The sequence below is a fragment of the Ixodes scapularis genome, unplaced genomic scaffold, assembly GCF_016920785.2.
Source record: "Ixodes scapularis isolate PalLabHiFi unplaced genomic scaffold, ASM1692078v2 PGA_scaffold41__6_contigs__length_2269736, whole genome shotgun sequence".
Lineage (NCBI taxonomy): Eukaryota > Metazoa > Arthropoda > Arachnida > Ixodida > Ixodidae > Ixodes > Ixodes scapularis.
The window spans coordinates 992334-1017155 of NW_024609870.1; the positions used below are offsets into that span (position 1 = coordinate 992334).

At 46.7% G+C, this 24822-nt stretch overlaps 1 protein-coding gene across 1 annotated transcript in view; it reads right to left on the reverse strand.

The window, feature by feature from the left end:
- Window positions 1-2271: 2271 nt before the first annotated feature.
- Window positions 2272-24822, reverse strand: part of LOC8044028 (integrator complex subunit 4) — a 74505-nt gene continuing 51954 nt past the window's right edge. Inside the window, exons 16-20 of the mRNA XM_029989626.4 lie at window positions 17460-17644; window positions 13934-14095; window positions 8576-8738; window positions 4534-4654; window positions 2272-3124 (exon numbers count right to left, since the gene is read on the reverse strand). Coding sequence (XP_029845486.2) covers window positions 2952-3124; window positions 4534-4654; window positions 8576-8738; window positions 13934-14095; window positions 17460-17644 — 804 coding nt within the window. The 3' untranslated portion in view covers window positions 2272-2951. The remainder of the gene's footprint in view (window positions 3125-4533; window positions 4655-8575; window positions 8739-13933; window positions 14096-17459; window positions 17645-24822) is intronic.

Genomic DNA, 24822 nt, shown 5'->3' on the forward strand with positions numbered 1-24822 from the left:
TAATGCACCGCGCACGACCCTTGCAACATCACGAGAGTCTCGCGCGGTGCATTATGGGACATTTCCCATGATGCAACACGCGGGGAGGAGGAGAATGGAGGAGGGGAGCAGGAGGACAAGGGGGAGCAGGAGTGGCAGGGAGGTGAGGAGGGGATACCCTCCCCTCAGTACCCTTCCCTCCTCCTCAAGAGCTGCGCTCCCATTCGGTGTTACAGGGTGTTGTAAACGTTGTTTTTTTTTTTTTTTACGGGATAAACTAGGTGGTGTATACCTTTGAAAAACATGCAAGTTGTATATATATAAAAAAAAAAAAAATCCCTATGAAATGGAAATGATAGAAGTGGGACTGGATAAAATGAACTACAGTAGCAATTGGGTAAATGATGCAGAGGCATTAATTTAATTTAATTTTATTAACGTCAAAGGTATCCGAAGACACATTACATGAGGGGGGATTCAAAAATAAAAGACAAAGTTATTGAATGGCATAAAAAAATAGACACCAAGTAAAAATCGCAAAAAAAAAGATGCTTATTAGCATGTTATCATCATGATAGAGTTTTACAAATCAAGGTTCACAGTAAAACAAATTGAAGCTCTGCTTTTGAAATGAAATGGGATATTGCTCAGTTACAATATGGTCGGGTAGTTTGTTCCAGTCAGTGATGCAAAGTACTGAGGTAGAAAATAGGAAAGTGTTCGTACAGCGCTGAAATAGTTCAATCTTGCAGGAATTATCCAATATGGATAATTCCTGCAAGATTGGATAATCCAATATGGATAATTGCAAGATTGGATTGGATCCAATATGGATAATTCCTGCAAATAGAAAATAGGAAAGTGTTCGTACAGCGCTGAAATAGTTCAATCTTGCAGGAATTATCCAATATGGATGACATAAAATTTGCAGCCCGGCAGTAAGTAGAATGAAAATCGGTATCTGAGTAATACATCTTGAAAAAACTTTCATCCTTTCCACTCTGGTGAAGAAGGAAGACCAGCGAAACTGTACTATGGTGGGAATGAAGTCATGGCCGGCTGCAAGTCGGCAAGCCAGAATGGAAAGGCTGGAAAGGTTGCCGCCATCTATGAGCGACGGCTGCAATCAAATAAGGCAAGCCGGTTGTCTGGTTGCCGCTGTTGCTCATAGATGGCAGTAGCTGTCCAGAGTTTTGTGTCATCATTTGCTTGCTGGCGGACACAATACTGGGGATACTAGCCCTTGACAGCTCCGCGTTTTGCGTAAGTTACGAATTTCATCGTAACTTAAGCAAAACTTACAAACATTTTGCTTTGGGAATACTCAAAAGTTTGTGACATTGTCGTAAACTAAATTTACAAACTTTTTTGTCGCAAGATAGTTTCCAAAATCTGGTTTCAGATTTCCCAGATTTTGGTGCATTTAAAATGCAGCGTAATGACTACTACAGTAAAACCTCGTTATAACAAAACAGGGATATAACAAACTAATGGATATAACAAAGCAATCATAATTCCCCTTGCTTGCTAATAGTGGGAAGAAATGGACATTGGCTATAACAAACTAATGGTTATAACGAAATAATTACGACCGCTCCTTCAACTTTGTTATAACGAGGTTTTACTGTATATTGCTTTTTATAACTCAGACTTTAGTTTACAACATTACATTATCACTGTTTATTTTGCTCGTTTATATAAACAAAGCCACAAATGCAGTTTGACTGAGCGCTAAACAAAACAAACCGATCGCTGAAACACAGTATCAATTAAGTGATCGCTAGAACTCAGGAAACAGATAAAATAAGTATAAAAATTGAGTATTTTATCATTGTTACCACGCGCTCCCACAAGTAGGAAAAGCAAGGACCTCACACTTGTTGCCTTCGCTGTTTTACACGTTAGGATGACACACGGTAGTTTTTATCGCAGACTGTAAAAAGAGAAAAAAAGGTGGTCGTATGTTTGTGCTGTCGTGCACTATGCCAACGAAAGTACAGCGTCTTCAACGGTGCAAATGAAGAACCAGACTTCCCATTAGGGCAGAAGTTGGGAAGATGGGAAGTCCGGTTCGTCATTTGGGCGGTTTCCCCGCTAAATTTATTAGTCTTAATTTTTACGGTGGAGCTGTTAAGGGCTAGTTTCCCCAGTATAGTGTCCGCGGACAAACAAATGTCGACACAAAACTTTATACGGCTACCGCCACCTATGAGCGACGGCGGCAAACAGACAACTGGCTTGCCAGTTGTCTGGTTGCCGCCATCGCTCATAGATGGCGGCAACCTTTCCAGCCTTTCCACTCTGGCTTGCCGACTTGCGACCTCTTACAGAAAACCTAGGGTCCTTCTGATTCAAGGTCTTTCGATTTACCCTCCATTTCAATAAGACGGGCTCGAAATTCATTTTTGCTGTCTGCCGGTACTTACTGAAAACACGGAACCCTTCTTATATCCAAACAGTGTTCTTTGCCACTTGGCAACGCAGAGTTCTTTTGTCTCTCACTGCAACGTTACTCGGACAGCGACTGGTCGGTGTGTCCGGCACCCCGGTGTAGGGGGGAGGGGCCAGCCTGGCTGGAGTGGCACAGCCGAAGCCTCCAACGCCCGTCGCGCAGCAGAAACTAGAGCCACAGGGAACGACGCTTGAGCCATCTAATCACCGTTGCCAGCGGTTTCAAGCTTTTTCCGAAATCTCGGGAATTGGTTTTCTGTCCTTCGCAAAACAGTCGCCGACCAAGTGAGAGCCGCAAGGCACCCCTCCGGAACGCCTCCGTGTGCACGAGGCCAACGAGCAGTGTCGTCCAAGGGAGAAAATCCTCCCTGCCGTCGGCGAGTACAGCGATGGAGCAAAGAGATATCGGCCGAGCTTCACGTGCCCGGGGGCCTCTTTTAATCCCCTCCAAATGCCAACATTCTGGCTCCCGCAAGAAACTCGGGTGGTACTCGTTGCCAGGGGGTTACCCCCCTTGGGCCTCAGAGGCCCTTCTTGATGGGCTTGGGAGCGACGAAGACCTTGACCGGCCGGCACAGCTCGATGGTGTGGTCCTCCAGCCGGAGCCCCAGCCCGGTCTTCTGGCTGCCCTTGCTCTGGGCCGCATCCGTGTCCGCAAAGTCCAGCACCAGGCCCACCTCCACGTGCAGGGCCTCTGCGGGGAAGGGGACCGTCCGTTGGAAGACCTCTGCTGCCTCTCTCTATGGGATACATCTGCCTTTACAAATATGGACTTGGTTCTGATGTAGCAACTCATTTGTTCTGCTGTTATTTCAAAGGAGTGAAATACTCGTATCACAAAATAAACAGCGAAAGGAGGGTAGGTAGAAATGAAAGCTCTACGAGGAGTAATAAGTTTTTTAAAACACTTTTGAATTTTTCAGTTTCAAAATGATTTATTGCAGCAAGTTTAAATAAAGCATATTAACAAAAACAAAAAAATTGATGCCATATTTAACATATATATGTGCATCTTATTGGATACCTTGCACATACACCTACCGGAAGAAAAATAAATGATGATTGGATACGTGCATTTAGAGATATGGCTTCCATAAAATAGCAGAGTGTGTAAATTGTTCATTAGTAAACAATAGCAAAAGACATGCACAGACTCGTTTTACTATGTTTTCGAGTCAATATTTAGAAATAATTGAGCCTTATTTCACCAAAATTCTTCAGGACGAGATGATAAGTGCCTGTCAACCTTCAAAAACACAATTTCAAAGATGTGTTTTTTTCAGTATTCTATTTTTTACTCAAACAGCAGTGTCTTTCCCTAAGGGTGCGTGGACCCCGAACTGTTTCTCCCTTTTCAGAATACAGACGGTGTGCAAGACGTAGTTCAGTCGTCGGCTCGTCACGCCATCTAGAAGTCGCTAACTCAACCACGATTGTGCGAGCTGGTCTGCGGTCTCCGCCATGTTTTTTATAAAAAAAAGTAGACCCCTCAAATGCACGAGGGACCTTTCCCCCTCTCTCTTGCACGTGTTTGCTGCATGGTGTGGATTCGAGTGCAGCGCAGCTTTGGCACGTGCGGAGTGAAGAAGACGTGCGTTGTCCATTGTACGTATCACGCGGGGACCGAGATGGCGGCCTCTGCGCTGGACGCTTGTGCGGGTAGCACTTGTAGCTGCTCTAAGGTAGGCTGCCTGCGAATCCGTCTGCGACAGTGTGGAGACATCCTTCTTTGTATTCAGTGCCACTTTGCAGAAAGAAAAATTATCGAGCTGGAAAATTTAATCTTTTCCAACGAGTCATGTGTGTGTGTGAAGACACTACTCGAAGGTTTTTATCTTTTCCGGCTCGTCGCACCCAATCTGTGTGTGGGTGGTTGCAAATATTACTGGTTTGAGCTCTCGCGTGGCAAGATATCTGGTGCACGAATTCGTCGTTGATGCCTGCAGTGTTGCAGTAGTGGGAGACGTCCGTTGTGCTGCCGTGGACCACGAAGGCCTCTGGCACGTTCACTTGCACTTCTTTGCCAAAACCCAACTGCTAGGATGGCGACAGCGTGACACAGGGACTACTGTTGTAGACCACTTTGGATGCGGAGGAGCTTACCGGACCAGACGCTGTGGGAGAGGAGCACGCTGGTGTAGAGCCGGTACTTGAAGTCCTCCAGCTGGCGGAAGTCGGCCAGGCGGGGTAGGATCAGCTGCACCTGCTTGTCCGGGTACTTCACCTGCAACACCCTAGTGTTGCTTGGAGCCACTCTCTTCGGGGTTCATACAGTAAAGGCTCTGCCGGTTTTCGCCCCGACCGGGACAGTTCTGCAAGTTGGACTCCCTGGGACTGCTACCTCGAGCACACGGTTCTCGGGACAGATCCGAATGTCAAATAGAACAAGAGAGACGAAAGGGACTGAAAACTGGTAGCTATACACGCTGCTTACAAATGAGCCCATGCTTGCCCACATCGGGCGAGGGACGTGCACCGAAACCAGATTCGCGCGAAATAGACTGTCTGCTTGTGCGCAGGGCCAACGGCAACGCCACCGCACTGGCGTAACGTCACGGAGCTGGTGTATAAGCGAGTCAATATTAAAAACTTTGAATAATCTGCTGATAGTCTATGACAGGGGTGGCCAAGCTGCGGCTCTCAAGCCGCATGCGGCTCTTCGCATGTTAAAATGCGGCTTGCGGCTCCCTCCCCTAGTCCCCCCTCCCACCCCCACACACTTTCCCGCCTCCCTCCCGGTCACACAAACACTTACGCAAAAAGAGAAATGCAATGCGTTCAAAATCGAAAGACAGGTTGTGGTTTGGTATCCTTGGGCTACTGCTACCTTAGGTACAGTTGGACTGCTTTTGACTCGGATAGATTGAAAGTAGTTCGAGTTTCGTTTATTGCTCTGGACAAAAGTCTGCCCCCCCCCCCCCCCCCCTGGCGGCTCTTGCAAGTTTCGTGGTTTTTGTTTGCGGTTCTTAGGCTGAGTCAGCCTGGCCACCCCTGGTCAATTATGTTACGCGACACAATTTTACCATCGGAATTATTCCACTTTTTCAGATATTTTGAATATTACGATATCTTGAGAATTGACCCATTTTTCGTGTTCCGGTTTGCACGGGTGCTCGGGCGTCTTCACCTCTTGGCACCTGCGTGTCAAGCCTTGCTGCTCGTCTCAACTGGCTCCATGGTCTGGGAAATGTTGCTCGCCAGTTGTAGGCTCTTTGGTTCTAATTATACCTCAAAATCTGATTTTAAGGCTCGAGCTATAGTATTCAAATAAAGAAAAGTGGGCCGATTTTGGAGGCAGTGCAACGCTGGGCCGACCCGTGGCAGAGGAGCGCTGCATTCAGTTCCAAAAATAAGATTAACACCTCGGGTTCAAATAGGACCTGTATCAAGTATGAGTATTAAACTGACAAGAGGATTTCAACTATTTCATATAAACAAAGAAGTTATAATAATAATAATAATATTCATAACTTGATTTTCTCGAGCTGAGAAAATAAAGCTAAGCTGGAGAAATCTTGCTTTGCTTCCCACGTTACATTGAGTTCCAACTCCCATTTCTGGGATCTTTTTTTTTTTTATACAAGCACGTGAAACGTTTCTTACAGAATAAAACCTTTCCTTCTCATAGGTATGCTTTTTAGAAATAACTTCCACCTGTGATGTCTTAAAGTATCCATGCTCAACTTAATTTGAATGCAAGAAAGTTCTATTTGATTTGCAACTGCAAGTTAAATATTCACATACTTTAGCACCTACAAAAACCTGAGACCACAGAGCTTTGAGCACCCTACCTTTCCTTGGCTTTAGAGTTTTCGTAATTTTACCCAAATTATTTTTTTGTAAGCATGTGGGTTTGATTTTTAGCTCCCTCATAATGCTAATGATACTAAAACAGACATTAATTTCATGCTGTGATTCTCGCTCAAATTTTTTACACCATAATTTTTGGAACCTTTTCGTTTAGGCAGTGCTCTCGTCAGGAGGAGCATCGAGAAGGATGACAGGAGACTCCATGAGGCCAACAAGGTGTTCTTAGACAGCAACAGCATGAAGAAGCAGCTCTCTACAAGGCATAAAGCAGACACAGTGCAAGACTACAGTCCCAGGCTTCTTTGAGGACCAGCCAGCCTCACCTGAGCCAGCGTTTTTGACGCCACCCCCCAAAAAAGCTCTTCTTAGGGCTAAAAATCCTTTGCTTATCGGGCTGCTTCTTCGGCACGTGTCTCTCCCCTTGTCCACAGTTCAAACCAGGCGGATTCTGTCTGCCTGAGGTTGAAATATCCAGACTTATGCACGTTCAAACTTCAAAGTCGATTTTCTCAGCTTCATTTCTTTTACCATATGCTCCAGCCTTACGGGCTTTTTTATAAACTTCTATTCGGCCGATTCTTATGAACTTGGAAATATTCTCTTTAGGAATAACTGAACTGCACGCTAAAGCTATTTTTATTATGGTATTTTTGTTATGATAACACTAATATTTCATAATTCGGCATTGTTATAGCCTTTAATTTATGGTCTCCCAGTAGTCTTGTGTTTTTTCTGCAGATTATATGGTCCTAAAGAAATGAAAATAGCTTTAGCTTGCATGTCATGTCTCTCGAAACCAACTATCACCAATTTTAAGAATATATTTGAATAAGAAAGTGTTTTAAAACCCTGTAAGAAATGAGCTAATTAGTATTTTAATAATGTTTGTACCTTTTTACAAAGGACAAATATTTGAAATCAGATTGCATTTTTGAAATCAGCAGAACAAACCACATAACCACGCCAAATATAGAGGAGATAGGCTAATACAGTAAATAAAAAAAAAGAGTTTAGGACGCCACTTCCTCTTTTAAGCCTCCTCGCTTGCAGAAAAAGGATGTCACACTTTGAACGTGGACGGGCGAAGGCTTGCATGTTCTCGGGTCTGCAGAAGTCGAAGTAAGACATAAGTCCAAAGGCTACCTTCTTCCGTTGAAGGTGACAAGTGGAACTGGGTGCAACTTGATGGGAAGAAATTGGTTCCCAGCGCAGAAGGTACTGGTCAGCGGGTTACACCATCTTTTGCCAAGTCAAGAGGTCCGAAAGGCGCTTCAAGCACACAAGGCGATAATCAAGTCCAATATCACGGGGTCCACCGGTCCAACAGTCCAGCTGGAGCTCAAAGAACCAACTACCCCTAGATTCCTCAAGGCACGCACCTTTTGCTTGTGCCCTGTTATAGAGTGTGAGCTAATGGCTCAGCAAAAGCAAGGAACTCTTGAACTGGTCCAACATTCAACATGGGCGACAACAGTGGTTGTGATTAGAAAAACTGATGGCTCAGTGAGACTCTGCAGGGAGTAGGAGTACAGTGAACATCGCAGCTAAACCGGCTGCTTACTCCCTGCCTAACCCCACATGAACTGAGCGCGGGACAGGCAGTTTAGACGAAGGAGTTTCCAACCAGTCAAGGTTGGATTACTGGAGTGGTCGAACATTGAATAAACCTACGCTTATGGATGGTTTGCACTGATCAAGGGTTTGCACCGTCATCGCAACCATATACGAAAACAATTGACAAACACCGAGGTGCAAGAAAAAGCGGACATGTGGCTTCCTGTCTGGGACATAGAGATGGACAACTCAGCTCCAACGCAGCCACCATCGCACAGCTCTAACAGTCAGGCCCAACCAACCAGATCACATCCGGGAGCTGGCGACAAGCCAACGACTTTGCCTCAGGAACCAGTGTCAGCGTCTTCGACGTCTGGCACTAATCTGGCTACGGGTACCCACCGGGGCATCAAAATGCGACGACCTCCGCAATGCTACGGGTACCGCAACTAGTTGGAGGAGGTGTTATGCACTGACTGACAGACTGGCTCTTATCAGCTCATGGCCACTCGAGGAGTGTGGGCACCGAGCACTCAAGGGGCGGGGTGCGCGGGCAGACGAAGGCCGCGCTTGAATTGATTAAACCGATTACCAGTGGTCTCTTGTTCACCGACGTGACGTAACAGTAAGCGCACCATTCAGAGTTCTAGGCACCACTCTTTGTAAAACCGATGCGGGCGCTTACGATCTGCCTCACACCCGTCCTCGGCCCACCCCACATGAGCGGGTGGTCTCGGGAGGTGCCGGGGAAGGGCGGCAGAGCAGACAGCAGAGGACCTACCTTGACCCTGACATTCCCGACGTCCCAGACGTTGTCGATCTCGGCGTCTAAGGTGATGGCCAGCACGAGGCCAGCGGTGAACTTGTGTGGCAGGTCCGTCTCTCCTGCTGGCTCGTAGAGCGTGGCCCGCGTCTGCTTGATGCGCTCCAGGCCCGTGCCTCCCCTGCATTCCCAGACATGGACGGTAAGCTACAACCGGCGCCACGAAGGCAACTTCCAGGGGGTATGAACAGGAGTTTCTCCTTCTACTGCTAACGTTGTCCTCTCACCCCGTAACTGGCGAGATAGAGGTTTCATAAACGTGCACCAGCATGTGGCTCGGACATGCACTGCCTCAAACAAGAAAACACTTTGTCTGGGGAGTGAAGTTTGGTTTGTTGGTGAACACTAGAGGGCACTGTGGGAAACCCATAAGTTTCAGCACCACCCCTGGCGGTCAACGCGTTCGTTTGTCGGTCTACGCAACTTTGAGATGTCGGGAAAAGTTCACTTGGTAGGCGTGGGAAACATTTTATTGTTTTTGTTTTTCTCTGTTCCGGTATTTAAATTCCTAATAAAGCCCCTGCTGCAGAAACAGTGGTGCTACGATCTTGTCGAGCTCGGCACCAAAACAGGGGTCGGAGCCGGTTATCCGAGGTGGGCTTCCATGGCAATTTCCTAACCAAGCTGTTTCGGTGATGTTGGCTACGATGCACCAACGCTTGCGGAGCTGCCCGACAAGATGCGATACGTAGAAGGAATTCTCGTCTCCACCAGGTGGCACCAACGAGCAAGTCATGCTCGCTTGTCCATCTCTGGGGTGGAAGCTGAGCTCACCCGGTAATGAAAAGGCTGTCATGCGGTTCCTCAGTTTTACGAGTACACAATGCTATTAAAAGGTAGGCATGTGCAAATAGTGGCTTTTGAGTCTGAGGCCATTTTGAGGCCTATAGTGGTTTATGCCAAATATTTTCGAATGAAATAGTTTTTCCAAGCCTCCCGTACTGTCGCACCATGCTTAAAAGAAAACCCAGTTGAACACATGAAGGCTTTTCCAAGCTTCCAGCTGTCCATTACTAACTTAATTTTATTCTTACTATATTTAGAGATTGTGGCTTCAGAAAGTCCAATGCCAACATTGGGATGACAAGAAAATGACAGATCTGACATAAAATTAGACCTACAGAGATGCCCAGCTATACCTATTTGAGGAGGTTTATAAATCTCGCTATATGCAAATATCATTCCTTCAAATCCTAAATAAAAAAAAATAAAAAGAATAATCACGAAGGATGAATGCGGGGTGTCGAGACATCTCTGCCCAGCATATGCTTTTACGTGATAGGCAGTTTTAAAAGTTTACTGCAGCGGAAATATCAACATTCCCAAAGTCTCCGTTTCATTTTTTTAATACACCAGGGCCTGCGTGTACCCTCTATCTTTGGAGGTGTGCTTTTTCCTAAGCATGCGACTGCGATATTCATATTTAAATGCGCTTTATAGTGAGCACCGGTGCACCGTGAAAAAGCAACACCAAAGGAAGCAAGCTCCGCGGGTGTTGCTTGTCTGCACAGCACTGGTGCTTGGTAAGAAGCGCACTCAAAGGGGCACTTGCACTTGCAACTCCTTCGGTACCTTAAAATCTCTTAAAATCTCGTGATGCATGCTGTAAGGTGAAAAAAAACAATAGACACAAGAAAGAAGATTTCGTGAATGAATGATAAAGTGAGTAACCCCCGGCCAAGTGCGTGCGTGGACGTGAGGAAAGTGACGAGATAGGTATTTCTTTCTTTTCTGCCCCTTTAAAATATCAGTAATCTCTCGTTAGGACGAAGCCAACAGGACGGCAAAAGAAAATTTTATATCAGCGGCAATTCAATAAAAGCGAGAGAGCAAAAAAAAAAAAAAAAAAAAGCGGCATCAGACTACACTGACGCCCCCAAAAGTTTTATTTTTTGCCAGGCGATTTATTTTGGTATCAAAAGACTACCCAATCATTATGTTGCTACAGCATCACATATATTTTTAATAAAGTAAAAAAACGCAACTGCTCAAAGCCTAAACTGGACTGGGGAGGAAGAACAATATAGAAAAGGAGACAGTTACCAAAAGTCACGTGGCTGTGCGACTACATTTTTCTTCAATCGACACATTTGCAGCGTTTTAGACGCCACAAAAAATGGGTATCATATTCCTTTTCTATTTTTAATATTAAGTATGTACCTTCGATGACCCACGGCTATGATTATCTTTGGTGGTTGTGTCTAAACCATAGAAAGTGGTACAGGACCACGTAGGAGAGAGTGAGCGCGATTCAAACCAGCCAGTTCTCAATCGGCGTTTTCGGGTGGAAAGAAAACAAATTTCGAGCCGCACATTGGGTCCTAGTAGTTGGGCTATCATAAGTCATGTACAAATAAAACCCTTGGCAAGCATAAATACCCTGTCAGTGTCCCTTCAAGGTGGGTGAAACTCTGCAGAACACCCAGACCGTATATTTAACTGAACAAACCTTGGTTATGAACAACTCGCGGCAGCTTTACCGAGTCAAAAGTTGGCCGATAATTTTATCAGGGTATCAGTTCTACCTATACTGCTCAAGGCATTGCAAGAACGCTGTCACCACCGCTGCACCCCCATTTGTTTGGAAGTTAGGATGTTATGCGTCTCCGCAGTCGTCAGCATTTCCCTAGGTATCTCTCTGACGTCGCTTCGTGTTTACCCTGGCTGCACGCAAGGTCTACGATCGCAGCATCCGTGGCAGGAGCAACAACGGGAACGCCTGCATCGACGAGCGTGAAAGAATAAAAGTTTTCCTCAGTGGCTTCGCCAACATGTTTGCACACACTCCTGTAGAGATTGATGCAGCTCTGGAAATCGTGTGCCAGCTCGACAAGCATCCTCGCGAGAGAAAATCCGACGTGTGCAAAGCAGTTGGCAATCTTTCATCTATGGGCCACAGGCGTACTTTCTCTTGCATGAGAAATTCTCAAAACCGTCCAGTATGCCTTGCTTGTTCTGAAAACGGTGAACGGTGTCGAAGAGCCGATGCTGGAATGTCAAATTTTTTGGCAATTTCGGACTTGAGTCGGCCCCTTTTCTGAACCTTGCGGATCTAAGCAACTTTCGGTAAAAACTCCTGCAATACGACGCACGTGTACGCTGCAGGCGCACCCACCGCACCGGTGGGTGCGTCGGGGGGTTCGGAAGCGATGATATCCTCCGGGCCCCGTTGGCTCTATCAGCTCCATTACTCCCTCGACCCGATTCCAATGGGAGCCGGGCAGCGTCGGCCGCGGGCGCTAGGAGGTGCATGGGAAGCTGGACGCTGCTCCCGCTGCTCCCTGACTGAGTTGGGCATCGGCATCGAAAGTGGCGCTCCGCGCGCTCTGCCCTCCGTCACCTGTTTGCTCCGTTTCTTATTTGCCGTTTGCCTCGATGGAGAAGGGGGAGGGAACGCAAGGGTCTCCGTGCACCTCTGTGTGGGCTTGCGTGCTTTCAACAGCTTGGCCTTCGTAATAAGCGTGGTCGGCCGCCGATACACTTTGAATAATCCGGTTAAAAATGTATGCATTTCAGTCGGGACTATATCGAACTTCGATTAAAATTATAATTCCAAAAAAGCGATTTCGTTATAACGAGGGATTACTGTAGTTGTGAGTGATGCCCGTGCGTGTGTCTTCTTCCTTGTATCCGTTGTTCTTCGAGTCTTAGACCCCGCTTCATAACGTTGACCAACTAGCCCATCTACAACTTTCTCTGAAAATCTCTTAGGATGAGACACTGGCGCCACCTCTAGGGCAGCCTTTCAACACTTGGCAGTCCCGTATATTTCCTTTTTCGACCGTCATTTGTCCCTTTTGGGCTCTAAAACCTTTTGCCTATGTCTAGCATTTTTCGTGGGTACATTGGATATCGCAAATACGTTAGCTCTAGTGAAATGCAGTTCCAGGGTCACCGTATAGACGGCGCCAGCGTGCCAGTGCATTTTCTCGTCGTAAGAAATTTCAAAGAGTTTTAAGGCACCTGGTCCAAATCAGCCGTAATTAACCTGCAGTGATCGACGCTTCGAAACGTACAAACATTGCAGTTCATCTCGAAGCAAATCTTGAATAGCACGTTGCTACCTTCGGGACAAATATCGCGAGACAAAAGCAGCAGCAGCAGCGCGAGAGCATTTGCAAACCGCGGTATACGAGCTTCGTCCACGAGACAGAAGCCAGTAAATGATTTTTTACCCTGACAGTCGGCCGTCCAATTACTCGGTCCCTATAAACCTAGCATTCTAAATTACTATTTGAAACTAAACATTTACGCGATCCTGTGAAAAAATTATGTTTAAAGCGCAACTCCGCCCAATTTAAAACCTTTCAAGGTAGTGGGCAACTTTACGTCAAGAGGTACTATTGAATGGTACTACACCACCCATTTCTCAAAAAGCAACACATTTTTCGCGTAATCTCGCCTTATACGCAACCACAAACGAGCGTTGCCCGTGTTGTGGAGGGCTCCAGATCCAACGGCGTCTGCACCACGGCGACTTTCCCATCTTCGTACGAGGAAAATGAAGCGGCGGAAAAGGGGTCAAGTAGAAAATATATGCCAACGCGGCGTTCATTCATTATCTACCCCTTCTTGTACTTGTCCCCGCGTTTGTTGCACCCATTGTTTTCCTCCTGACATGTGTCAACCCGTCCACCTACAAACGTCGACGATAGGTGCCAAGAACTGTACCGAGCATCCAGAATATGTGAGCCTCAACACGGGAGGGTGTTCCTTCGGGACGCCTCCAAGAGGCCCTCCGCCGCCTACAATGCCTGCAACGTGTCCTTCACTGGCGCGGGTAGCGGCCCTGCCGGACGTCGAAAGCCAGCACAAACCGCGCAAGCTGGCAGGTCACATTGTCGGATGCCGCAATCCTGCCGGTTGGTGCCACCCGGCAAAAAGTAAAGAGAGACAGTGTTGGTCTGCCTTTGAGGTACGCCGATGCTGGTATACGCCATAGACAAAGATTTTCCCCTGTGCAGTACCACCACCAGCCCGGGGTTGCGCATCGAGCAGTAGTGATACACGACCGCACGCCAGTACGACGCTTGTCCAGATCGAGAAGAAGCGGAGACTGAACCCGGGAACTCCAGGATCTGTAGTGCGAGTTCCTGCACCACGTGCTCCGAGAACGTGCTCGACCACCGGTCCCCCCGAACGCGAGTGTTGCCGTCGTCACAAGGTTCCTACCCCGGAGCTTCCGCGGACCATAGAGTTGCAGAGCAACCCGCAGCAGTAGCCTTCCATGTCCACCACCGCCGCTGCGACCACGTTCAAGCGACGGGCGCAAGTAGAAGCATTAGAGGACGCAGTAAAGGAGGAGGGGCAACGCACCCGCGAGGGCAGCAGAGGCGCAGGGTGGGGCAGGCGTGCGCCTGGAGCAGGGGCTGCAGCACTCTGGCCACCGAGCCAGGCTTGGGCTCCTCCAGGGCGTCCATGTCCCGCAGCATGGCCGTCGTGAATGGGTCTGGCTCCAAGCTGTGCTGCTCCAGGAACCTGCGGTGAGCATCCGGCCTTTCCGCTCAGTCCATTTCGCCCACTCCCCACCCGGACCTTTCCCCCACTCTTATCCTGGCAAGAGCTGTGGCAATGTGGGATGTAGTGTGCGTTCCTTTTCAGCGACTCATACTACTCCATTCAAGTTACTCTATTTGAAGTATTTTTAAGAGTAACTCGCTATCTCGCAAATACTTTTAAACGTCAGTATTTATGGTACTCTAACTTAAATAATTTTTAACTAGGCTATGTACTTTCGGGCGTTTTTTTTTTTTTTTTTAAATCGGCGCATGTTTTACGGTGTTTATTTCCAAAATATCGGTGCATTTTGGAGCATTGTCTTGTGCAATTGCTTGAAATGGCTTTTATCAACGAGCTGATGAAACCAATGAGACAGCGTCAAAAGCGCACACTCATGGTGTTCATCATGTTTCTGAACGTGTCCTATCAGTGCTGCTACTCAAAACAAGCTCTAATCATGCACATTCTGCATATAAACACGCACATTGCATATAAACACAATCAGTATCATCCCTGGTTTCCTTGTTTTCCACCTGCAGGGTGTCGAGCAAATTATTATTTTGAAATTTCCCAACTTTTCCAGGTTTTGCCCCGGCAATTTCAGGTGAAATTCCCCAATTACTGTAGAGGCGGCTAAATATATAAGAGCATTACAACACAAGGCATTAAGCATTGAGCACTTTGAGGATCATTTTGCATGGGCTTAATCCAACTCACATATTCCGAAATGTTCAGGTTCATCCAGTCCGGATTAAACGAGCACTTTCTTGCCGCAGACATCGTAGTGAAAAGGCCACTTCCGGAAGCACAATGAAAACACGACGCTCAACCACAGACGTCAATAACCAAATGGCAGCCAGATGCACACTTTCAGATACTTAGATTGGGGTCTGTGGCTTTCCTATTTGTTACTAAATCTAGTACAGTGAAATCCACTTATAACGATACCACATGTAACAATGTACTGCTTAGAACGATCAGTTTCTAGAGTTTCTAAAATAGAAACGATCCGGTTCTAGTCCAGATACAACAATAATTGCTTATAACGATTGAAATGTCGGATTTCCTCATTATCGTTATAAGTGGACTGCACTGTAGCTCTAACTGGATCTAGCCTAGTGTTCCGCCCTCAATCCAATCCAAGGCTTGGACTGGATTTGTCATCTGTTTTTTTTTTTGCATTGAGTAGCACACTTTACATCGGGTTGAACAGAGTCTGCGCTCCGCTCTAAGCAGAATTTGTTGCCCATTTTTCTGACCCAAAGTCCTAAAGTCTTTGCTCAAGGCACTCGACGGCGTTTCCGGCTCATTTTCCCTGACTGGACTCACCTTTCGACAATATCCCTTACAATTCCCTGATTTTTTCCGGTAATTAAAATTTCCCTGACGATTCCCAGCTTTCCCGGTCGCTAGACACCCTGACCTGGCAATTTATTTTGCTCTTGCAGCTGGAAGGATGTCATAAAAACTACAAGTGCGAGAGAACGCGATCACGTTGATACCCCAATGGATGCGTTATAACATGCCGTTTAGAGCTAAACGATTCCTGCACAATGCAAAAAAGCAAAACGTCACATTGGCACTGAAAGCTGGTTCAGACATTTGCCTTTGAGTGTAACAGACTGTGTTAGGAATCCTGGCATTTCACGGCAATAATCTCGTCATAAGCAGTTGCAGCGCAGTTGGTCCCACTTAAGGCTGGTCCGGACAGCTGCATTTGAATGCGACCAACTGTTACAATCACTTATGACCACTTGCAAAAATAGACGCATCTCCACGTGGTGAATGATGTTGATTGGGGCAAAGCTCTGGTGGTGCTGATGATACTGATTTTATTGTTCATAGGTAGTGCTGATGGTGCAGATTTTTTTTTTATTGTTCATAGGTAGTGCTGAGTTCCGGGTTGCGTTTCGACATCATTATTACTGCTTTATGGTCGGTGAAATGCAGAGCCAGTGGTTCTTCTAGCGGATCAGCTTGGATCCGCTATAGCCGTGGGAATGCATCTCCACGGCTTAAGTCAACGGTCCATGTCAGAAAGAGAATGTGCGGTATTGAACGTGGTTATATACGCAGTTGAGCATTTGACCACAGCGCCCTCTCGTCTATAAACGTTGAGCCAATGCATGCAAAGTCTAACGTGATTATACATGCATTTGACCGCAGTGCCCTCGTGTGTAGATGTTGAGCGGCTACCTGCAACGTTGGAGTGAAGCGTAATGGTTAAGACGTCTGCCTCGTAAGCAAGCGGTCCTGAGTTCGAATCCTCGTGCGGGCGTAAGTTTTTTTTTTTAAAGTGGGCCGATCCGATTCTGAAGCCAGTGCAATCGATATGAGCACGGATGCCGGACAAGGCTAGACCCTAAGGAGCTTCGCCCCTAAAAGATGGCACACAGATGCCTTCTATTGGGTAGCCCTGACCTGCATGCTTCCTCTTTTTAACAAGGCTAAAGGTCTCGCTGTATCTCCGAGATCACACCTGCACACCACGCACGGTCGCTCCCTAGCTGTGAGAAGGAGTGGCGCCATCTTATGTAGGACTGATTCTGTACCCACTGTAATATCCAAAGTCATTGCCCCCCCCCTGCCGCCTGAAATTCATAAAAGAAGTGGGATGGGGCATGTCTTCGTGGGTAAGCACTAAAAATATAAAAAAAGCTAAAACAGCGCCTATTTTTCTGCACATATCTAGCGCGGCTGCACAAGAGATACATTAAACTCGCAAGTCAACTTAGTTTCATTGTTTTATGCAAGAAATGCTCATGAATGTTTTAGTATAGCAAAGTCCGTTGCTTGCATCTTTGTGATGAGCATCGCCGGTCGGCGTACGGCAACCGGTGTAGATTTCGGACTTGCACCAACATCCCTAAGCTCGACTAAAACAGCTTTGGAGCACTTAGCGGACACCTTCGCTCTGTACACCAGGTTGGAAGTGCTCGCTGCAAGCCGCTTAAAGGTTCAGTCTTCCCCAGCATCAGAGGCTTGTCGCGCAGGACTGGCACTGCGGCACCCAACGGTAACTCGCCGTTGCTTCGTCGGTGTAAAGGCCGCCCAAGCCGAACCGGGCATTCATAGATCGAGTCCGAGATACGGGTAAGAGCAAAAACAAAATGCACCGAGCAAACGCTTTCTGCAGTCACGCATTAGAACCGAAGCAAAACGGAAGTTCAGCAGACGTCCAGACGCAGCAGACGCTACAAGCTATCCTAGCCAATCCCGCTCCGTGGACGTAGTCCGTGATATGCTCTCCGAGGTCACATGACGTTTGCATGGCCTTGGATTGGCTCTGACGGACGTGAGGTGAAACTGAGTATAGGTACTAGGAGGGAAAGGGACCACCCACGCTTGCAGCAGCTCCACCTGGTCCAGGAAGGCCTCGCACAGGCCCAGGGCGGAGCTGTTGCTGCCCCGGATGACCACCACCAGCTGCAGGGCCAGGGCCCGCAGCCGCAGCTGTCGCAGGGCTGCCTCCTCCTGCCGCTCCAGGCCCAGGAACTGATGGTTCAGGCTCAACGTCTGCTGGAGTAGCTGCAAGGGCACGTCCACGCCACCTCTTTCAAACTCCCTTCCGGCCCAACTTAAACTGAAATAGTTTAATATCTACATATACAAAAAGCGTGTTAGAAAGCAGACACGACTGTAACGCAATTAAATTCGGTGACTATTATTACGAAAGGAGGAGAATCTGGAAATGAATCCAAGTTAGTTGAGCTTAAATTAAAGGAGCGCTTCTTCCACACTGACATTGTCACTTTTTTTGCTCATTTCGTCTTTGAAAAAGGGTTTTCCAGGTTGGTAGACACCCCGAGGTCGGTTCGGCACTCAGCACGCTGTAAGACGTCCCCGTTCAAGGTGCGCGCACCCAACGTTCTTAGATCAGTTGACAAGCTTCATGAAAGAGTCATTTGAAAGCAGTTCTCGGTCGCCCGCATGTCACAAGGTACAGGTGGATGGCGTTCCTGGTGCCACCAGCAGCGACGGAGAAACACCCTTTCTGAACGACGCTCTCCGGGCTGGAACTCCACGTCGCAGCGACGAAGGTTGTACCGGCCAGCTTCGACTTGTTGTTGGTCCTTTATGCGAAGGCAGGCTAGCTGGTGTATCTTTTCAGCCCGTTGGGTGACCAGCTGGGAGTCGTCGGTGCCGTCGTCTGTTGGGTCATGGTGCAGTGGGGCAGCATGGCATTGAGCATCATCGTCACCTTTCTGCCGAGCACCAGCTGAAAAGGTGTAATCCTAGTGGTTTCCTGAACTGCCGTGTTGTATGCACATGTGATGTGGGATGAGCAACACCTCATTCCACGTCTTGTGTTCCACGTTGTGGTTGGTTTGCCTTGCTGCATACCTGACCCGGAGGAATAACATGGAGCCAACAGTTTCAACAACAAGAAACTACATTTAATTGGACATGAACAATTATAGAACTAACAGAAAACCAAGGAGCACCAACGGCGCCTGAATCCAGCCAGCGACTCTCCATGCGCCACCTCTTGTCCGCCTTATCTAGGCGGCGCGTGCGATGTGCGCGTGGCTGGCGTAACTTCGCTGCCATGCGGGAAAAGTTCCCCCCTGTGTCCCGTAGTCGGGCAACTGGGTTGGGGAGCCGCCAGGGTGCCCACAACGTCCACGTACATCGAGATCATGTCGGCGATGGTCTTATTTAATCGCTCCGTCAATCTGCTAGTCTGCAGGTGGTGTGCCGTTGTTCAACGATGGCTGGTGTAGCCGAGTTGGAGGATCTCCTGACTTAGCTGTGCCATAAACGAGGAGCCTCGGTTCGTAATCAGGACTTGGGAAGTGCGTGTCGGCGGACAGCACACTCAAAAAAGAACTTGGCTACTTCCACAACAGTTCTCGAAGGTAGTGCTTTTGTCTCGGCTTACCGGGTGAGATGATCAGTTGTCACGATTATCCAACGGTTTCCCTGCGTTAACGGCGAGAAAAGTCCAAGTAGATCCATTCCAATCTGCTGGAATGGTGCAGTTGGGGGCACGATCGGCTGCGGGGGCCTGCCGGCTTCGTCGGCGGTTTCTTCCGTCACTGGCACTCGTGGCATGATCGTGTAGAAGTGGAAAGTCTTCGAGAGCCTGGGCCAAAAGTACTTTTCTCTAGGAGTGTGCGAATACCGAATAGTAGTTTTCGAATCGAATACCGAATCGAGAAAAAAAAGCCGAATATGAAATTGAACATCGAATAGTGATTTCATTTGTAGTGATTTTTCAAAGTGTGCTGCGAATGAGATTATGTGCAGAGTATGCGCCTGGTGCAGAATATGCGTCTTGCACAGAACAAAAGCCAAAATCGAAAAAAAGTTCTGGTGAAAAAAAAAAAAGTAGTTGCTGTTGGACGTTGGGCACTAAAGATCCAATTTTATGGTGCAAACATAATCTATCTACACTAAACGTCACAAAAAACCAAAGTTACAGCCACGCGTGCCTTTTTTCTTTTTAAAAGCACAACCTAACTCTGCGACTTTTTTAAAAATATTTGTATATCTCAGAAAAGGGGCATTTTGTGATAGTTGGTCTCCATTTTAAGAGAAAAAAAGGGCACCCGGGATTTGATTTCACATCAATAAACAGATAGGTGTTAAATCTGAGTAAACAGGCTTAACCCTTTCGGCCCTGGTGTCCTACAAAAAGGACGTGAAGAAAGCTAAGTATTAAATGAAATCTAAACAGCCTAGAAACCGAAACAGGAACTGAGCCTGTGGCGAAAACATCCCCAATGGCATGGACATCATTTGCTCCTTCCTTCTCCTCCCCGAAGCTCCAGTAGTACAGTGTACTAGAATACTTGGGTAGTGTTGGAACCGAAGGGGCTCGCCTGAAGTGCGTGGTATTGATCGCGACAGGTGTCGCGTCCGGCGCCTTATCCGGAAGGTGTGCGCATGCGCGGCTGCACGCGCGAAAATATGAATCTTTCGTGCCGCTTTGGTGGAGTGCACGTAGGATTTCTGATACAGCTACGACCTGCCAGCGGTCGTACCGCGGCATCAATTACGCTGCGGCACGATCGTTGGCAACATGATGCTTCAATGTGTTGGACGGTACAAGCTACATTACCCTTCCTTTACATAAAAACAATTGCGACTTTAAAGAAGCGGTTTCGGTTTGTCGGATGGTGAGCATTTTAAATGAAATGCCCATTTCCTTGGTCGCAAATGCCGAACATTAGATATTTGAAAGGAATATCTAAAACTCGGAAGCAGTTTTTTTTTTTTTTTTCCTATCTTATTTTATAACGGAACGAAACGGCACATACTAAAGTTCGAGATTGTTTTAGTATGTTTTTAATACCCCAGGTTAACTTCTCTGTCTTCTTTTCTGCCCGTCTTCTTTTTCTTGACCTTAATCAGCTCGCTTCACCTGTCACTCATTCTTGTGTCCATTTATGCGACGAACCACCCAAGCGACGTTCGCAAAGGGGTGAGAATCTTCTATTTCTTCGTGGCTGCCACGACCATCCGAGAATCACCCGACGTTCACTTGTAAGAAATGGCTTATAAGCCGTGACAATTTTTATCACGCGTTTTAACATTTAACTTAAGTCCAAAAACTGAGACAATGTGGGCTGAACATGTAATGCTTTATAAGATTCAAAGAAAACAAGAAACTATTTCACATCATTTTGAGCAGAAAACATGAGCACACGTAGATCAGGCAAGGAAAAAGTTGTAATAGTTTACAGCACGGCATTGAAATAATGGCTACAATGTGCAGCGCATACATGGTTACACTATGCAGCGCATTATCCTCTTGAGAGTAAACCATCTGAAACCTACACGCTCAGAACAATACATTTAACCGACAGCTGCTTTCTGACAACCAGGTAAGTCTCGCCTGAGCTGGGTATTCGAAGGGAAACACCCATGGTTCCACAGGGGGCGTATCTGGTTCACGAAGACATTCAGGGTGTTTTTGTTTTATTCTTTACAGAACTTTACATATTTTACAAAAAAAGGATGTGGCAGATATGTGGATGCCGTCTTTCGCTATATCTGTAGGGTTCAATGGACAATGAATGGGTGAATAACCGTTGCAATGTTTAATAATGAACCAAGATCTGTTAGTTAACTTGTTTATTAATGGCTTAATTGGCCATGGTGAAATTGTAGTTTTAAAAGGAGTCATTATTAAAGGCAAATACAATTTCGAGAATTCGCGAAAAGGCAACGAGGTTCGCAAAATTAATCGTAAAAGTTTGCCTTTCTTCGCTTGATTCAGAAACCGCGTTATGAAAATAATACATAGAATAGTAACTTAGTCGTCTTGATGTGTGGCGCCGGCGAGTCCACCGAAGAAACGCTGTCGAGTTAGTGACGAGGGGACAGAAACAACCTGCGTCATTCTTCTATGCATCAATATCAGCACAACCTCATTTGCGCTTTCAGCGCGCAGTTTTTTTAATTAAGTGAAGAAAGGCAAAATTTTAGTGATTAATATCTCAGGACAGAACGAGCGGGTTGGTAGAGATAATTAAGCTTGAGGAAGAAACGAAAATGGACGGACAAACACAACGAAAACGAACGCCTTGTTACTTTCGCTCAAAGCTCGTTGTTTGTTCACGAACTTTTAAAATTAAGTTGGCCTTTAATGATGGCTCCCTTTAAAGCTGCAATTGCAACATGGTCCATCAAACATTGCATTAACCCTTTGCCTACCGCAAAAATTAAAAAAAAAAAAAAGATTTGAAAATACCGATTTTTTTTTACGTGCCCTATACTCTGTTTCACCTTGTGTTGTACCGCAGGAAAGGCTACAAGCGCGAGCTCCTTGCTCTAGGGCACATCTTGGCGGCACGAGTTCCCGTGCACCAAGGGCAGCTGCCAACGCTATGAGCTCGCGCTCCTAGCTTTCGCTACATGCACCGCTCAAAGAAAAAAAAGGAAAAAAAAAAAAAAAAAAAAGGCGGGCTGCGCGAGTTGGATAACTTGACTACAGCGCCGCCACGAACTGTCAATACACGCGTCCTCACGAGCTCCCGTTGCCGAGCCGCTCCGGTCCCAACACTACCCAAGTATTCTAGTACACTGTACCAATAGTACACAAACAAAATGGCGGATGGTGAAAAAGGCAGCAACGAAGGTGAGTGCATGTTTGTTATTTTTTTTACTCAATAGCTGCTCGAGTGTTAATGATGAGAATTTCGTGCATTGTTCCTAATATATTCAAGGCTGTAGTGGTAGCAGAAGGGTTCTTCTGGAGTGAATATTATGTCCACGGCTTGTCACGTTGTATGTGTCCTATAAATAGGACGCCAGGGCTCAACAGGTAACAGGGTTCTATGGGAGATTTTGCAACTGTGTGCTTGTTGTTTTCTTTTATAGGAGCCGTAATTTTTATTTTTGCCCTAATTATTTTTTGTTCAGGTGGGACAATACCTCCTGGAGTATTCTACTCGGCCAGAAGATCACTACGCCCAAGAACGCCGCGTCTCGAAGATCCTGATATAATGTTTGCCGCGCTGGGAAATAGCGACATATCCGACGCGGATGATGAAGAAGACAAGACAGATGAAGCCAGCGCAGTTGTCGATGTGGTGGATGACGACTAGGCCAACCCGCAGGAACTGTGTTACTCTTCTGATGAGGATGACCGGCATGAAACGAGAGCCCGAGACTCCGAGCCCTGGTGCAGGAAAGTTTTTGAAAAACCATGTGCTCAATTTCAGCCAGTTTCTGACAAGAACGATGGCTATCTTGGACCTCCTCTCATGCCATATGAGTACTTCTTGAGGTATATGCCCAAAAGCGTGTTCACTGAGCTAGCCGATAAGACAAACATGTACTCAATTTGCCATGATGGAAAATCAGTGCTGACAGATGAAGAAGAAATCAGAAGGCTCATTGCACTTCACTTGGCAATGGGTGTGATACGGTATCCTCGGTTGCGCTTGTATTGGAAGCCTTCATTCAAGACCGAACTTTTGTCTTCTGTGAGCATGTCAAGAAACCGCTTTGAGAAGCTCAGAAATTGCCTTCATATTGTCAATGTGAATGGCGACCACAACGCCAATGACCGTCTCTGGAAAGTGAGGCCCCTTCTGAATTCATTCCAAGAAAGGTGCCGTCAGCTTCCCTTGGAGGAACACCTTTACGTAGATGAACAAATAATTCCATTCAAAGGAAAGCTTGATGTCAAGCAGTACGTCAAAGGCAAACCAAACCCTTGGTGCGTGAAGGTATTCATGTTGTGTGGCGCGTCGGGAGTCATTTATGGTTTCATCGTTTATCAGGGCTCCACAACAGAACTGAGTTCTAAAAACAAACAAATGTTTGGTGTGACAGGTGCGTTTGTTTTGCACTTAGCAGCAAGGATACCTGATGGCATCGGGCACAAGTTGTTTTTCGATAACTAATTTACCTCCCTGCCGGTACTCCGTGTTCTTCTGGAGAAAAGAATTTATGCTGCTGGTATTATTCAAAAAAGCAGAACTGAAAAGTGCCCTTTGAAGACAGAAAAGCAGCTGAAAAAGGAAGGAAGAGGGTCGTCCGACTACCTAGTGAGCAGTGATGGCAAAATCGTAATCACAAGGTGGATGGACAATCGAGCCGTAAACCTGGCGTCGAATTGTGTTGGCGTTGACGACGAAGATGTTGTGAGCAGGTGGAGCAAAGCAGACGGCGACTACATAAGTGTCAAACGCCCTGCAGTTGTAAAGAAGTACAACGAAAGCATGGGAGGGGTAGACAAGACAGATTTTTTGGTATCCCTTTAGCGGACCTCAATTCTTTCAAGAAAATGGACGCTCCGTGTAATCGTGCACTTTTTCCATCTGTGTGTGACCAACTCCTGGCTCGAGTACAGGCATCATGCCCAGCTCCGAGGCATCAGCACGAAGGAGCAGATGGACTTACTAGAGTTCACCCTGGCTGTAGTTGAGAGCTTGGCAAAAGCTTGTTCCCTGAACTTGCCACGGAAGCGCGGGCGACCATCTACCTCTTTGCTTCAACCGCTCAAGAGGCCCAACGCCACCACACTGAGACCAGTCCACCATGTTAGGTACGACCAGATTGGACACTGGCCTTCCGTAGAGAGAGAGCAGCAGCAATGCAAATTGGAAGGGTGCACAGGAAAGCCAAAGATAAAATGCCAAAAGTGCAACGTTCACCTCTGCTTGTCCAGTGGAAAGAACTGTTTTCTGGCTTTCCACGAACGATAGCTTCAACCTTGGCAAGCAACTGTGCAGGAAAGCGCAAGAGTGCAATGTGAACCTTCTTCTTATGCGCCGTAAAGTACTGTTTTCTGTCTTTCCATATAAGATGGCAAGCAATTGTGCTCAGACCGAGCAATTTTCGGCGAAATAAACTTCACCTTTCGACTTTGCGTTTGTACATTTTGTTAACCTCCAAACCCTGACGTCCTATATATAGGACATGACGCAATCTCGAATGACAATGAGTAACAAAGGAATCTTTTTGTTGCAAAGGCCTTTAAACAATGTATTTAAGAAAGTTCAGGCGAGAAAAAAAATATCTGCACTGTAAAAAAAAAATCAGGGCTGAAAGGGTTAAACAATATAATCTGAAGAAGAAAAACAAACGTGGTTAGGTGGCGCAAGTCACCGTCCAACTGTTGCTATGCATCCATTTTTCCGTCTATCTATCCTGTTTTAGAGAGTCTTGATTCAAAAAAGGGAGCAACCGAAACTGAAACCATGGAGACAGCTCCAACGCAGATTGATTGTGAGTGCGCATGTGTTGTG